Genomic DNA, 15,413 nt, shown 5'->3' with positions numbered 1-15,413 from the left:
AAAGCCAGTTAAAATGGGTTTTCTAACAGAAAGCATCTTGATTCAGATATTCACACCATTCAGTTTTCTACATTATTTTTCAGAACACTGATCTCAAACAAAATGAGACAAGTCATTTCTTCATCTTGAAGAACAAAAAGAGAGTAAAGCTGCAACCTTAGCATCAAACAAAATTCATACCAAATGTATACATAATGCAGATATGACTATCAGCTTATCAAATTCCTATAAGATGATAACCTGTTTTTCACACATAATCAACATATGCATAAAATAAATTTTGACTATGGTTGGAAACAAAATAATAGTTGCTTCTATGGAGAAATTGTGTTCAAATTACCATTACTCTGAAATGAGCTTCTGAATCTACTATCTACTCTTTAGATTTGACTTACCTTTAAAGATGACTCTTCAGAAGGAATGCAAAAGCAAAACCCACTATCTGCTTATCCAATGTAGTTACCTTTCTCAGAACCTATCCAACTCCTTTATACAGCTGAACTCTATGGAATTTATAGATAAATGCTGATTTATAATTATAGTTCCACAATGTTCTATGCAACAGTCAAAAAATACTAAAAAAGTAAAGTAAAAATAACTTTTCTAGCTTGTTTCTCATCATATATTTTTGACAAGTCTGTTTCAATCATTACAGCTGGTTTTTAGTTTTTGATATCACCTTTTAAATATTATTTAAATTTTATCACACAAAATATTCAAAACTGCCTCAAGTTAAAATATTAAATAAGATTTATTTGAAAAAGTCCAGCTTTCATCTTTGTCCCCTTCAACTTTCCCCTCATTCTGCTAAGACAACATTAAAAAAAAATCCTTCCTTTGTCTCTACTTATGAATGTAAGTAGATGATATGTAGATAGACTGAATGAATGGGTTTAGTTACATGTTCCTATTATCCTCTTCTACCTTATTAAACAAAATGCTGTGTATGGTACACACACTTCTGTACATACTGAAAGTGAATTTTGGAGATTACTCCATAGTAAGACAGTCTCATTTTTTCCTAAAAATGCAGAGTAGTCCATTGTTGGATATACATCACTGTATTCATATAACTCCTTTTGTTTCCCAGCATGGTCTCTGATTTCTGCTAAGACCCATATGGGATTTCCCTGTGACAGACAGTAAATTTGTAACAGAAATTGGAGGGCCTCAGAAATGCATGTTATCGACTTGTGGCTTTGTCCTAATAGACTTCTGAGAACTATTTATGGTGAAGAATGCATCTCAGCCAAAGAAATAGCACATCAATTATGTTTATTGGAGAGACAGAAAAAGATTGAAGTATTATAGCTCACTATCAGTATAACAAAAAAAAATAGTTCAAGAAGTACCCTAGTTTTTAAAAAATCAGTGAAAAAGAGACAAAAAGCATGATTACAAAAATGTTGAGGGCAGCACATCCTTACAAGTTACCTGCATTTCTTACATTTGTCTTCCCAATTCTATATCCAATAGTGTAAAGGAATTTGTCTTTGAAAATGCAGAGATGTAGAGGACCATCATGAAATGGGTTCTTTAAGGGCTTTCTCAGGAAAACATGTCTAATAACAGAATGCAGAAAACCCAAGAGAAAAATAAAGGAAGAAAGGAAAGTTTCTAGATCCACAGGTGACCAAAATTCAGGAATATAAATAAAAACGCTATTGCTGTGTGATGTAATCTTCCCTTTCTTTATCTTTTCTTTGACTTCTCTTTTGGAAGATGTATGAAGCAGATGATTTTTACTCCGTATTTATTTGAGGGAACACATTATAAAGTAAAATGAACAGATGAGCTCAGATGCACAGGAAACAGAAGTTGAAAACAAAGGGAACCAAGGAAGAAAGAACATAAGGTACTGGAATCAATATTGATAACTTCCAGGTCAAAGGCTGAGGGCAGGGGGGTGGGGGTGACTGAGAAAGCCATCGAGGACAGTTTCTACAGGGTCACTGAGCCAGGAGCAAATGAGATCCTGAGAAAGTACTTCATTGTGGAAGAGTTAGCGCTAAGCAGGAAACCTTTCCACGCTGTGAAGAAGCTGGGACAGAAGGTTCTTCCTTGAGTGTGACCATCTTCACTTCAGCTCAGGAGCCCTGCAAGAGACAGAAGAGAGGGTTGCTTCCAGACATAACTCTACAGGGGAATGTTAATGTTAATATTAAAGCATTACAGTTGGAAGGGGAAGATATTCTTAAGTTTCCTGAGGCAAAGCTACTTTAGAGCACAAGCCTTTTATTTAGTTGAAAGAAGAAGCTTTAGTGTAAACTGCCTGATGAGAAGTCAGGTCCAAAGTCTTTCATTATTTCTGCCTCTGTCTTGTTTCCTCCACCATCTTCCAGGGAGACTAAACACGATTCTAAAAGATAAAGAGCATACCTGTTGGCTGAAGTGTAGGGCGTCCTAGGAGAGACAAAAGAAGATATATACTTAAAAGATATAGAGGTTGATCCATCCCCAAAACACAATGTCCCAAGCCCCGGGGCCCCACCCAAGATCTTCCTAATACCATAACCCATATCATCTGATTTCAGGGTTTATATGAAGGCAAACACTGACAGCATGTGACCAATGAAGTTTCTCTCATACCAATCCAATGCAATTAAGTCAGCCTTATTGTCTGTTCCTGCATTTGTCCCAGGATCTCCAACCCAAATCCCCATGCATGTTAACCTTTCCTTATCTCTACAAGCCACAGTCTCTTATGTTTCACCCATAAGTAACCATGGACTACACATTTCTGAATCTCCAGGATATTAAAGTCAGTTAGGGAAATAAGCTTTAGACGAGGCCATTGATGTACAGAGAACTAACTTGAGCAAAACCATATGTCTTCCTCCAAAAGTCAGCGGGGAGGCTCAGCTGCCCAAAGGCTCCTTACCTTTCTGATTCCTGAAGTAGATGAAGAGCCCCACCGCAAGGAAGAGCAGACCCAGCACGAAGCCCCCAACTCCACTCATCATCTTGCCCTGAGCTGAGTCAGACCGTGCCCCTGAGAAAAGAAGCCAGTTTTAGTCATTTTTATCCCAAATTCTCTTCTCCAATTGTGACTGAAATTGTGAACTATGAGAATGAGGAAAGAAATCTGCCCTGGAAGAATTAGAATAATTGGCCATTTCTGGAAAAGAGATTAAAAATCACATTGAGTAGCTACAAGCTTCAGTGAACTTATTTAAACAACACAGCCATGCTATTAGGTCACATGACTTCAACATCTAATGGATGAGGAGCCAAGGACTCAGTGAGGTTAAGTAGCTTGTCTAGGGTGACAGATGTAATTAAACAGCATAGCTGAGGTTGGACTCTGCTCATGCCAAGCACATTGTAGAGGGTGCATCTCTTTTCAGGTCACAGTGAAGAACTCAGATCAACAGTGTCAGAAGCCCAATCTGAGGCAGGGGACTGGTCCCCAAGGCCATGTAGTATCCATGACTTGTGATATCATGGGAAGCTCAGAACAGGGACACCTCTTTTCTCCTTGTCCAGCAGAAGTGCCTCCCCAGGGAGTGTAGGTATTTGGAGAAACTATCCCAGGATATCTGTAAACTATCAGAGGATTTCTATCATAGGCTATCTCGGGGCTCCCCCAATAACCTCGGCTGAAGGACAGGAGAACAAGGAGAAAATGAACACATGGTGTAGGGAGAGGAGACACTCAGGGGACACTCAGGGGAAAGCAAGCCCCCTCCACGGTGGGTGAGGGACTTATGAGATCAGAAAGCTCACTCCATTCCACTGTGAGAGGGCTCGTCCGGCTGGGGTGCTCCACTTGGCAGGTGTAGACCTCTCCACTCTGAGGAACTGTTTCAAGCATCACCATGGTCTGGAAGGTCCAGTCTCCATTCTGGATCAGGCCTGTGGAGATCACCCCAGCCTCCTCTTCGTGGCCGTTCCGGAACCACCTGACTTCAACGTGTCCTGGGTAGAATCCATTCACAGAGCAGACCAGGAGGTTGTGGTGCTGCAGGGGCTGGGTCTTTGCAGGATACACAGTCACTGTAGGCTCCACTGGGAGAGAAAAGGTGGAGGCAGTTAGTGAGGACAACAGAGTAAGTCTCCTTGGTTAGCTGCCTTTCAGCCCCCACTCTCAAGTTCCAGACTGTAGCCCAGTGGGTAGGCCCAGTGGCACAATAGGAATTAATGCCATGAGCTTTATGTTTAACATTTACACACCGGACCATTAGTTTGAAAGATGTTGAGAAAATGTATATTTTCTCATGCAGTGAAATAGTTATTCATTGTTGAATTGAAATGTTTATACATCTTTGCAAGGCATATAACATACTACTTAAAAGCAAAATTTCTGAAGCCAGACTGCCTGGGTTCAAATCCAGGTTCTACTTTTTACTGAGACCCTAGGAGAATTTTTACATTCCTCTGTGCCTTGACTTTATCATCTATAAAGGAGGATACTAGTCCTAACTTTTCTCTTAGCATTCATTATTTGAGGATTAATATACCTAAAGTATGTAACACAATAAAAGGAATTTACCCTATAATATATTTTAGCTGTTATTATCCTTGTTTAATTCAAAGCCTTGTGGATAAATTGGGGGAAAGCAGTAGGATAGGTGTGGAGAGAAGGGATGAAATCCTGGGAAAGCTCTCTCAAGTCACTCATATCTTAGAATATCTCAGAAATGGTTCTGCCCTACGAAAGATGCGTGTGATTGTACTCTGTGAGTTAAATCTCAAGAAAACGGTGAGTCCTGAAGGAGAGGAAAAGCCATTAACTTTTTTTAAGTATATATAAATTCTTACATACCACTGATCAACCCATCTCCTTTGTAAAACAAGCATATTTACTTGGAACTATTATTATTTTACATTTTTCTTTCTTTTTAAGCTCATATTTGAGTTCAAGAGAGGATAGGAGACTCATTAATATGTATACTTAGTGCCTGATACAATCCCTAAAGCTAATGGGTTCAATAAAAAAAAATGAAATCTGAGGAAAAGACATTTTTACAATATCATAAGATGAAAGATTTAAGATTAATCTAAAGCATCTTTTCCAACCACAACACTGTGAGATTAGAAATCAATTACAGGGGAAAAAAACTGTAAAAAACAAAAACACATGGAGGCTAAACAGTATGTTTCTGAATAATCAATGGATTAATGAAGAAATTAAAGAAATTTTAAAAATACCTAGAAACAAATGATAGGCAAATGCAACAACCCACAGCCTGTGGGACACAGCAAGAGTGGTTCTAAGAGGGAAGTTTATAGCAGTACAATCTTAACTCAGAAACAAGAAAGACCCCAAATAAACAACCAACCTTACAACTTTAGAGAAAGAAGAACAAAGAAAATGCAAAGTTACTGGAAGGAAAGAAATCATAAAGACCAGAACAGAAGTAAGTGAAACAGAAATGAAGAAAACAATAGCAAAGATCAATGAAATTGAAAGCTGATTCTTGAGAAGATAAATAAAATTAATAAACTTTTGGCCAGACTCAATCAAGTAAAAAAAAAGGGGGTGGGGGGAGAGGAGTCAAATCAATAAAATTAGAAAACAAGAAAGAAGTTACAACAGACACCACAAAATGCAAGGGATCATAAGGATCCTAAGAGACTGCTACAAGCAACTATACACCAACAAAATGGACAACCTGGAAGAAATGGACAAATTCTTAACCTCCCTCCTGTATCCCTCCCCAGCACCTTCCCTCCCGCCTGGCCCACTCAGACCCCAGGGCACTGTTCCCGGCACACACACTCTTCTCTTCATCCCACTTCACACACACTCACACTCCCCTCAATAGTCACTGACAAATTCACACAGTCTCTCCAACAACAGACTCTCACAGGAACCCCAATTTCTACTTGCTCACATCCTACATATTAATACTTACTCTGGACTCAGTCTACCTCTGTCTCCGGCCCTGTCTCTCTCTTGTCTCTCCCGTCTCACAATCACGCATTGACAAAATCACAGTGTCTACTGACAACACGCTCTTGCAGGAACCCTCCTAACTTGTACCCACTCACAGTCATACACACTTGCCCCGCATTGAGTGAAGTATCTCTGTTTCTGCCTGTCTCTCTCTCTTTCCCACTCTCTCTCTCTCTCTCACACACACACACACACACACACACACACTGCTCCATACTGGCCGTCCACCCCCGCGCTCACCTCGCCGCTGCACAGTGAAACTCTCAACGACCCCATAGTTGTGTCTGCACACCGTGTCCACCTCGGCCCGCTTCTGCTCCAGGATCTCCTTCTGGCTGTTCCAGTGCTCGGCGTCCTCCTGCCCCTGTTGGGTCACCGCCCGGAACTCGCCCCAGTCGCTGTCGAAGCGCACGGTCTCTTCTCCATTAGTGTAGAATCTGTGCAGCAACCGCACCCGCTCGGTCCCGTTGAAGAAATGACACTCGCCCTTATAATACTCCAGGAAATGTGCTGCAGAGACGGGATAGATCTGGTCACAGGAGCGGACTCCTGGGGAGTGGCTAATAACGGATGGAGGGCAGGGGTGACACCCACCAATGCGGGACGCCCAGGCTCAGTTGGGGCCACTAGGACTAGCCCTATCCCCCTTCGCTGGCTCCATGGCACCCCAACTACCAGCACGCCTTGAGTTCTTTCATCTTCTCTCAACAGAGGAAGGCTGCGGGAGGCTTGGGGAAATCTCTCCTATCCAAGCCTTTCCCGACCTAGTCCAGCTTCCATGCTTGGCTGGAGCCCTCTAGGCCTGAGTCCTCTAAGCCTGAGGACTTAGAGGATTTGCCTCTTCACCACCTCTTCCTAAATCTTCCACCAGAAAACCAGCGCTCTCCTGTCATCCTGCAGCTCTTTTAACGGTTCCTTAAACATGTTCACCTCATTTTGCAAATGTTCGGTTGAGGCTGACCTTGCCACAGGCCTGTGCTACTCTCTCAGAATCCAAAGAAACAAAAACAGACATGTCCCCTCCAATCATGGAGCTTAAATTTTAGTGAAAATGATAGACAAAATTAAACAATAAAAGAATTTATACAAGAGTGAGAAATAATCAGAAGTGTTAGAGTTCTGTAACAATCAATTATAGGATGACCTGAATTACATTAGGTGCCAAAAAGTGGTCCCTAAGAGTGACATTTAAGATAACCTGAAAGGCTAAGTTGACATGCACTGAGGGAGGAAACTGGGTGTGTGTGTATGTTTAGGGCAAAAGGGAGATGCGTTTCAGGTGTCTGTATTTTGTACATTAATACCATGTACAAAAGCTTGGAAGAAGTGACAGACTTCTTTAAAGAACTAGAAAAAATATTTCATTGAAGTGCAGAGAGTGAGAGGGAGGAGAAATCAAGAACTTGAGCCAGTAACTTAAAAGTCCTGTAGGTGATGTTAAGATTTTGACTTTATACTATATGTAAGGAGAACTACTGAGGAGCGTTAAGGAAATTAAACCATCACCCTAATACAGTGCTACACTCTTTTCTGCGATTTCAAATTAAGAAATCTCAGAAAAACAGATTTTTTTAAAAAACTGTAACAAGTCTCAATTGGCAAATCTGACTTGATGAGTTAAGGGGTCAAATATGGCTCTGAGGGTTGGGGTGGGGTCTGTTCGGTAGATGGTAGGCTGTTTACCAGTGTCCGCTACCCCTACACAGTGGATGTCAGAAGAAACCCTCAGTGTAACAACCAAAAATGCCTCCAGATATTTCCAAATGTTTAGGAGTCAAGGAGTAGGAGTAAGGAGTGGTGGTTCGTCACCAGATGAGCTCCATCAGTATAAACCATCTGAAAAAATCTACGGTGCAAAAACCATTGTTAATTTCGGAGCAGCTGAGAATTACATTGAAAGTTTTGCCAATAGTCTGTCTTGGTCCTACTTCAAATCTATACTTTTTAAGAATCCAGCCCCAGTGGAGAGCTACTTTTCCAGTAAAACACATTTATTCAGTACAAAGCCTTCTTTGTTTCCCTCAACAACAAATTACAAAGTCATGTAATTTATCCTTCACATCATCTTCCTTCTTGATTTCTCTGCCACTGGCCCACTACTTGTCTATAGTATAGGAGTAAACTACAGTCACAGACATTTTATTCCCATTCAGAGCCCCAAATAATTCATTTTCTAACTTTGTCTCCTACTCCCAATAATACCAGTAGGCATTAAATTATCAGCCTTGGTCATACAAAGAATTCTTATTTCTGTAGTCAAGTCCCATTGGAAAGGAAGAAAGTAAGGGAGAAAGTGACCTCATTTAGACAGTTAACAAGAAATGAGCAATTCCCCAGACTCTGAGAAAAGACTTTCACTTATAAATGATGGCAGAAAGTGCACTGTGAATCAGATCAAGTCTATCTTAATATTCAGAAATTCTCTAATACCTTCTTGTCAATGACAAAGTTAAAAAATAAAACTGTGTGAAGTCAAATTTTTTTTATGGTAGCTTATATGGTTAGCACTATTACTGCAACTCACATGCCCAATTTAAGGTTGCCAGTTTAGTAAATAAAAATATAGGTTTCAGAAATTATTGTTGTTTAGCTGAACTTTAAATTTAGCTGGATCCTGTGTTATATTTGGCAACCTTAGCCCAACTTGCTAACAAAATTTCAGAAGGAGTACATTTAATACTTCTTTTTCTTCTTCTTCACATGCCCATGACAGCCTGCACATACACTGTGAACCCACATGAAACTTGTAAAATAAATGCAAAATTAATGAATATTCCTCCTGTTTATTGCCTCTAGCAGTCTTTCTAGTGTTGTTCATATCATAAGTACTCAATAAATACATTGCCATTTTAGTTTTTATAAACCCAATGTAAGCTGACAAGATCTACTTGTTTACTTGCTAAAGCAAGTGATATCTTCATCATCATTTGGCAATTGTCTTCAATTAATTTTATCACTGATTACCATTTTGAGCACAAAAGAGCAGAAACATTGCTTTCTATAAAATAATAATGTATATATGAATCTAACACAGAGTATGCTGACATAAAAGAAAAGCAATTTCCATAAACTCGGTTTCACACTATATAACCGGGGCTCTAGCAGCAACTATGTGACACTGGGTAAATTACTGAAACTTTTTGAATATTAGATTCCATAGATATATTTTAATTGCTACAGATTCGATAGGACAGTTACAAGAATTACATACTGAAATTTATGGACCTGGTACATAACAACTATGAAGTGCTTTGATGTTCCATGCTGATAGAGATTGGGTTGTTTTGTTTGTTACTCCATCCTCATCAGCTCAGGGAGTAACTGTTGTACATTAGGTCACTAATAAATATAAGGTTTTATAAACCAATGACTTTTTCCATAACCAGTCACCCCTGCATACATACAAGGGCATTCTAGTGTTTTTTGCTGGTGACTGAACCTCTCTGGTTCTCAAGTCTTCCTAGCGTTTCTTCAGGTTCTTTTATTCTTATACTTTAGGTCCAGCTTACTCTCTGATTCTACGGCACAGTTTCCCCCTGATTTAAGCTACTCAAATGTGGCATCTGTAATCCATTCCTCACTTCTTCAGCTCTCATTCTTTCTTCAGAGGGTCCAATCTAGCTCCTGTCTTGTATGTTCTATTGACTGTAAACATCAAGTCCTCCAAACCCAGTGCTGATTTCTTTGTCATGTTCTCACTTGACCCTCCTTAGTCAAACTCACCACAACTGCCACTCCTTCCCTTCTTGAAAAATTTTCTTCACTTGCATGCATCACATTCTCTTGGTTTTCCCCAACATCAACAGTACCCCTTCGCAGGCTCTTTTACAGACTCATAAGCCCTTGGCCCTCTGGACATGGCCCTTGCTCTCTTTTTCTGATCTACACACACTCTCTCCTTCCCCTGCTGCTGCTGCTGCTAAGTCGCTTCAGTCGTGTCCTACTCTGTGCGACCCCATAGACGGCAGCCCACCAGGCTCCCACATCCCTGGGATTCTCCAGGCAAGAACACTGGAGTGGGTTGCCATTTCCTTCTCCAATGCAAGAAAGTGAAAAGTGAAAGTGAAGTCACTCAGTCATGTCTGACTCTTCACGACCCCATGGACTGCAGCCTACCAGGCTCCTCCATCCATGGGATTTTCCAGGCAAGAGTACTGGAGCGGCGTGCCATTGCCTTCTCCGTCTCCTTCCCCTACTTTCTTATATTTTAACATAGTGCATATGTCAATGACCCTGACACACATACCTTTGGCTCTGGCCTCCTCTTGAATTCCAATTTGATGTTTTCAATTAACTTCTTGAAGGCTCCACATACACGTTAATAAATTATTTCAAACTTAAAATAAACAAAACTTATTCTTCTATCCACCCACTTCAAATTATTTCCTTCCAAAACTTTTCCTATTTCAATAAACAGCACCACCAAATGACTTTCTTCCTAATCCCTCAGTGCTGTGCTGTGCTCAAATCATGTCTGACTCTTTGCGACCCCATGGACTGTAGCCCCCCAGGCTCCTCTGTTCATGGAGTTCCCCGGGCAAGAATACTGGAGTCGTTACCATTTCCTCCTCCAGGGGACCTTCCTGATGTAGGGATCAAACCCATGTCTCTTACATCTCTTACATCTCCTGCATTTGCATGCAGATTCTTTAACAGTAGCGCCACCTGGGAAACAATCCCTCAGTAGCATTGACATATCTTTTTTTTTTTTTTAATTTAAATGTTTTACCACAGCCATCAGGACCTAATATGATTTGTCCCCTGACTTCATCTTCAACCTCATCTTATTCCACATGCCAACTTGCTTTCTATGCTTCAGCCACTTTCTTGCCTTCTTTTTTGTCCCTTTAGAAAATCAAGTATCTTCCTCACTTCATCCTGTTCCCTTACATCCTTCAATGACTGGCTTTCCATCATTCATATTTCAGCTAAATGTCATTTTTACCAGCCACCTGAACTGAAATTGGGTGAACGCAATTCTCATTGTTCCATGACCCTGACATATTTTTGTTTCAGAGCACTTATTTGTCTCTGAAATGTTTTTCTTTGTTAAAGTTCATTGGGTTGTTGTCTTTCACTCCTGTCTCCATGATAGCAGGGGTCTTTTTTTCCTTATTCAAATAGAATGTTCTGGGCCTAGAACAGAGCCCAATATATAATTCCTGTTCAGGAAAAAAAAAAAAAACAGATTTTTGGTCTAAACAAATAAACCCTGAGTTTTGGAAGCTGATTTTTGTGGGGATCTTGGAAAGCATCCAGAAGGGGCTCCAGCTCCAACACTTTTATTCTGATGACACATTAAATTCTTTCTACCTTCTATGGCAAATTCAGACAAATTTCCTCTTTCTCCTCCCACTAGTTGTAAGAAACATTCAAAGTTAAGTAAAAGGTGATTTTTAAGAAAGAGAGAAATTTTCACTAAATTTCATCTCATCTAATGCACTATATAGTGCTGATGGTCTGTGTAAACTTGGGGACTTTCAATAATGGTGATGACATAACTGGAAAAGGAGTAGGGAATAACTGGAAAGATTTATTAACATGAATAATTAAGGAACAGAGACTACATGATAAATGAAGCTATGAAATTTGAGGCCAAGACCTCAACAGGCCAATGAACCCCCTTGACTTGCTTTTTGACTTTCAACCCTATGCAATGGAAACAACCTTCATACTCTGTACCCTGCTTAGGGTTTATGGTTTGAACAACATGAAATTGCTGATAATTGATTGCTATTGACTTACAAAAACAGAATTCTATATAATTTGTCCTCCGCTAGTTAAATCCCTTCTCATGGGTTCAGGGCAGAGAATGGGGAGATGTAGGAGAAACTGATTGTGCAGAAAGATTCAAAATAGACTTGTGATGAATACTAACCTATGTCAGGTTTTCAGAATTTATGTGAATTCTTTAAGTGTCATAGAACATCCCATAAGATGCTCCTTATCTATAGAGTCATTCCAAGTACTAAGAATCTCTGCTTAAGCTTTAGCGTCCTTTCCACAGAATAGAGAGAAAACCAACCCCAACTTTTGTCAGAGGACTTCCATTACAGGGACATAATCCTTATAAACACTGGAGCTCAGGAGAAAGGAAACAGCTTAATGGGGAGAGACCTTTTGATATATTCTTACATACTAAGGAGAGACAGCATAGGTCCTATTGAGGACACAACAGGATCTTCTAGGAGAGATCTTTCTAATTTCTTTTGAATCCACAGAAAATTTTTGGCAAAACTTCCCCTTTTTTTGGCAAAACTTCCCCTTTTTTTGGCATGCATGCTAAATTGCTTCAATCGTGTCTGTCCCTTTGCGACCCCATGGACTGTAGCCCACCAGGCTCTTCCATCCATGGGATTCTCCAAGCAAGAATACTGGAGTGGGTTGCCATTCCTTCTCCAGAAGATCTTCCTGATCCAGGGATCAAACCCCATCTCTTACATCTCTTGCATTGGCAGGCAGATTCTTCACCCCTAGCACCACTGGGAAGCCCTTTTTTGGCATAACTGGTGGCTAAAACCATAAAGAGTCTGCCTGCAATGTGGGACACCCAGGTTCAATCCCCGGGTTGTGAGATCCCCTGGAGACGACAATGGCTGCCCACTCCAGTATTCTTGCATGGAGAATCCCATGGAAAGAAGAGCCCGGTGGGCTACAGTCCACGGGGTCACAAAGAGTCAGACATGACTGAGTGACTAACACACACAACACACTATAAATAAAGGAAACTGCTGTATGAGGAATTATTTTTACATTCTTATTTATAAATCTTAAGACCCTAAGAGAATTGAATGCAAGGCTGGATAGGTTTTATTGGAGGAGAGTTGAAAAGAAATGGTTCATGTGTTCGGCGGCAACTTACACAACTCTCATTAAGTGGGCAAGCACTCAGGCTCCTTTACTGTGGAAAGAACTAAGGATCCATATGATAAAGATAGGTGGTCAATAAGAATATATCACAGTTTGTAAGGGGTCTGGCCTGGATGTAGTGACAAAGTTAACTTTGTTCCTCCCCACCCCCCTACCCCATGGTAGGTCACCATCCAAGGTATAAACTTACGTTGGATCTTCCTGGCCCAGGCCAGGGGAGGGCTCAGCGCCATCAGCATCACTATCAGAGCTGCCATCCGGGAGCCTCTGGAGAAATACAGGCACACCATGCTGGAGAACAGTAGAGGATAGAGAGGGAGAGGAGCAGGCAAGTCCCTCTCAAATGGGTACTGTGACCCCCTTCACCCACATCTCAAGTAATACCAACCAAGGAACTCATTTGCTCCTGGATTGGGTGAGCCCAGTCTAGGCAACCAATCAACATCAGAGGCAAATAGCATCATCAGTTGCTGGTCAGAGGTTCAATATGAAGGTCCTCTTCTGAAACGTAGAATTTTTCTCCACTAAAAGGATTGTTTTAATTTAGTACCTTAAAGATTTGACCCTGTTGCATCTGAAATATTTTAACTGGGCCCCTATTGTGATTTATCTTTGTGCTGGTCAGTGATGGTAACACACTTGTTTCTATAGGAGCATTCATTCCTCTCACTTGGAAACACAGCCGTTTTGACAAATGTATGTGAGTGTGTTAGGAGATGAGGGAGTGGAGAGAAAATGATCGCAAGTAAAGATCTTAAATCTTATCCTACTTGCACCATAATTTAGTGGTGCAGATTTTGGAAAATTACTTAAACTCTCATAACTGAAAAGAAGTCACTTCAGTCTTCCAGGAATTTCAGTACTGCATGTGCTATGATTCTGTGAACACTTCAAGAAACAGTATCTCTGGTAACAGATGATGTTACAGAATTATAATTGTTGATTGGAGACTATATAGTCTGTACTTCCTGAGAGGTAGGGGTGTCTCTGATAAACAAAAGGAAATTTTAAAGTTAGTCAATAACATAACATGAGTGAAAAGATCTTTCAAGTGATGCTGTCACTGAGTTTAGTGGCATCACCAGAGTATTCATCTAACTGTGCTGTGCCAAACTATCCACCTCTTTATTAAAGGTACAAATACTGGTCTAATTATTTTTCAAAATTCCACTTAGATTTTCCACTAGCAAATTCCCAAGTGATTTCAGGTGTATGTCTGGAATGTTGTCTGTTTTACTCAAAATACACAATAAAATATTTCAGCAGTTATTTCGCTAGTACTCCATCCTTATAAACAAGTTTGTACCCTCACAAAGTAAGCTTATTAGTAATGATTCTCCCTCAATGGGAAAGGACATTTCTTCTTACGTGGTGTACCTGTCCAAAAAATCAATTTTTCAATACTGTAGAGCAATTTTGAGAACACTGAAGCAAATGACCCTCAGTAATTATTGCTAGCATCCACTTTTAAGTCATATGTTCATTTCATATGTTACACAAGCAAGGTAAAGGAGGAAAACTTGGTGCTATTTAATACCCATCCAGAGATGCTAAAGGTGATCCAGGTGCAAAAATGCTTGTCAATCTCTGTAATTCAGAATTTGGAATCTGACCTTGAAAAAAACTTTCAGAAGAGAAAGAAGTTCAGTAAACTGTTAAAATAAGAAGGAAATGGCCAGTTAATTTGAAAAATCATCTAAACCATGCCTACATCAATAACAAGAGAAAAATGCCTTTTAATAATCATAGCAGAACATAACATAATGAATATTCAAAATAAGCTTCTCCAGGAATGACAAATACTTGTTGCTTTTTACTGAATAAAAATTCTAAGCTATGGGAAATGCAAAAGCATGACAAGAATCAGTCCTACCAGATTGTTTCTGCCATCCAAGCAAAATACATAGCAGTTGGTTTATTTTCCTTTCAGAACATGAATGAAACACCAGAAGTGTTTAGCTGTCTACAATTCCTTCAGTGCTACTGCTTTTCTTAATTACACTATCTCTAGTCTTGACTGTATTCTTTTTATCTATCTATCATATGATCTTATAGCTATGTGACTTCACACCATCCAAAACAATTTATTGTTATGTTCCTGTATGAACAATTCACTGGAGTGCATACCTAGATAGAAAGGGTATCTCTGTTTGCCCCTTTCTATTAGTTAAGATAGAGTCACCACATGATAGCGATTTAAACTGTTAAGTGAATTGTAAAATTCTAGATAGTTTAGAGAAGACTCTTGAGAGTCCCTTGGACTGCAAGGATATCCAACCAGTCAATCCTAAAGGAAATCAGACCTGAATATTCACTGGAAGGACTGATGCTGAAGTTGAAGTTCCAATATTTGGCCACCTGATACAAAGAACTGACTCATTGGAAAAGACTCTGATGCTAGGAAAGACTGAAGGCAGGAGGAAAAGGGGATGACAGAGGATGAGATGGTTGGATGGCATCACCAACTCAACGGACATGAGTCTGAGCAAGGCCTGGAAGTTGGTGTTGGATAGGGACTGGTGTGCTGCAGTCCATGGGGTCACAAAGAATCAGACATGACTGAGCAACTGAATTGAACTGAACTGAAATGAGATAGTTTCAGGAATGTTTAAGGAAGCCTTGAAATGTTGGGAGTAATTTGTGG

The 15,413-nt window shown here is 40.2% G+C and overlaps 1 protein-coding gene across 2 annotated transcripts; it reads right to left on the bottom strand.

Annotated features, from left to right (window-relative positions):
* Positions 1-1,258: 1,258 nt before the first annotated feature.
* LOC138425240 (DLA class II histocompatibility antigen, DR-1 beta chain) lies at positions 1,259-14,196 on the bottom strand. 2 transcript variants are annotated; one of them, XM_069562863.1, is made up of 6 exons: positions 12,960-14,196; positions 6,140-6,409; positions 3,727-4,008; positions 2,882-2,992; positions 2,380-2,403; positions 1,259-2,096 (listed from the first exon to the last, which is right to left on the bottom strand). In XM_069562863.1, the coding sequence occupies exons 1-6, from the start codon at positions 13,057-13,059 to the stop codon at positions 2,083-2,085; spliced, it is 801 nt and encodes a 266-aa protein (XP_069418964.1). In that variant the 5' UTR covers positions 13,060-14,196; the 3' UTR covers positions 1,259-2,082. The 2 variants fall into 2 exon arrangements, with proteins under 2 accessions (XP_069418964.1, XP_069418962.1); XM_069562861.1 differs by lacking the exon at positions 2,380-2,403 and having other exon boundaries at positions 1,259-2,359; positions 12,960-13,187.
* Positions 14,197-15,413: the final 1,217 nt, after the last annotated feature.

The sequence above is a fragment of the Ovis canadensis genome, chromosome 20 (genome assembly GCF_042477335.2).
Source record: "Ovis canadensis isolate MfBH-ARS-UI-01 breed Bighorn chromosome 20, ARS-UI_OviCan_v2, whole genome shotgun sequence".
Taxonomy (NCBI): domain Eukaryota; kingdom Metazoa; phylum Chordata; class Mammalia; order Artiodactyla; family Bovidae; genus Ovis; species Ovis canadensis.
This window is presented reverse-complemented; position numbering and strand designations above follow the sequence as displayed.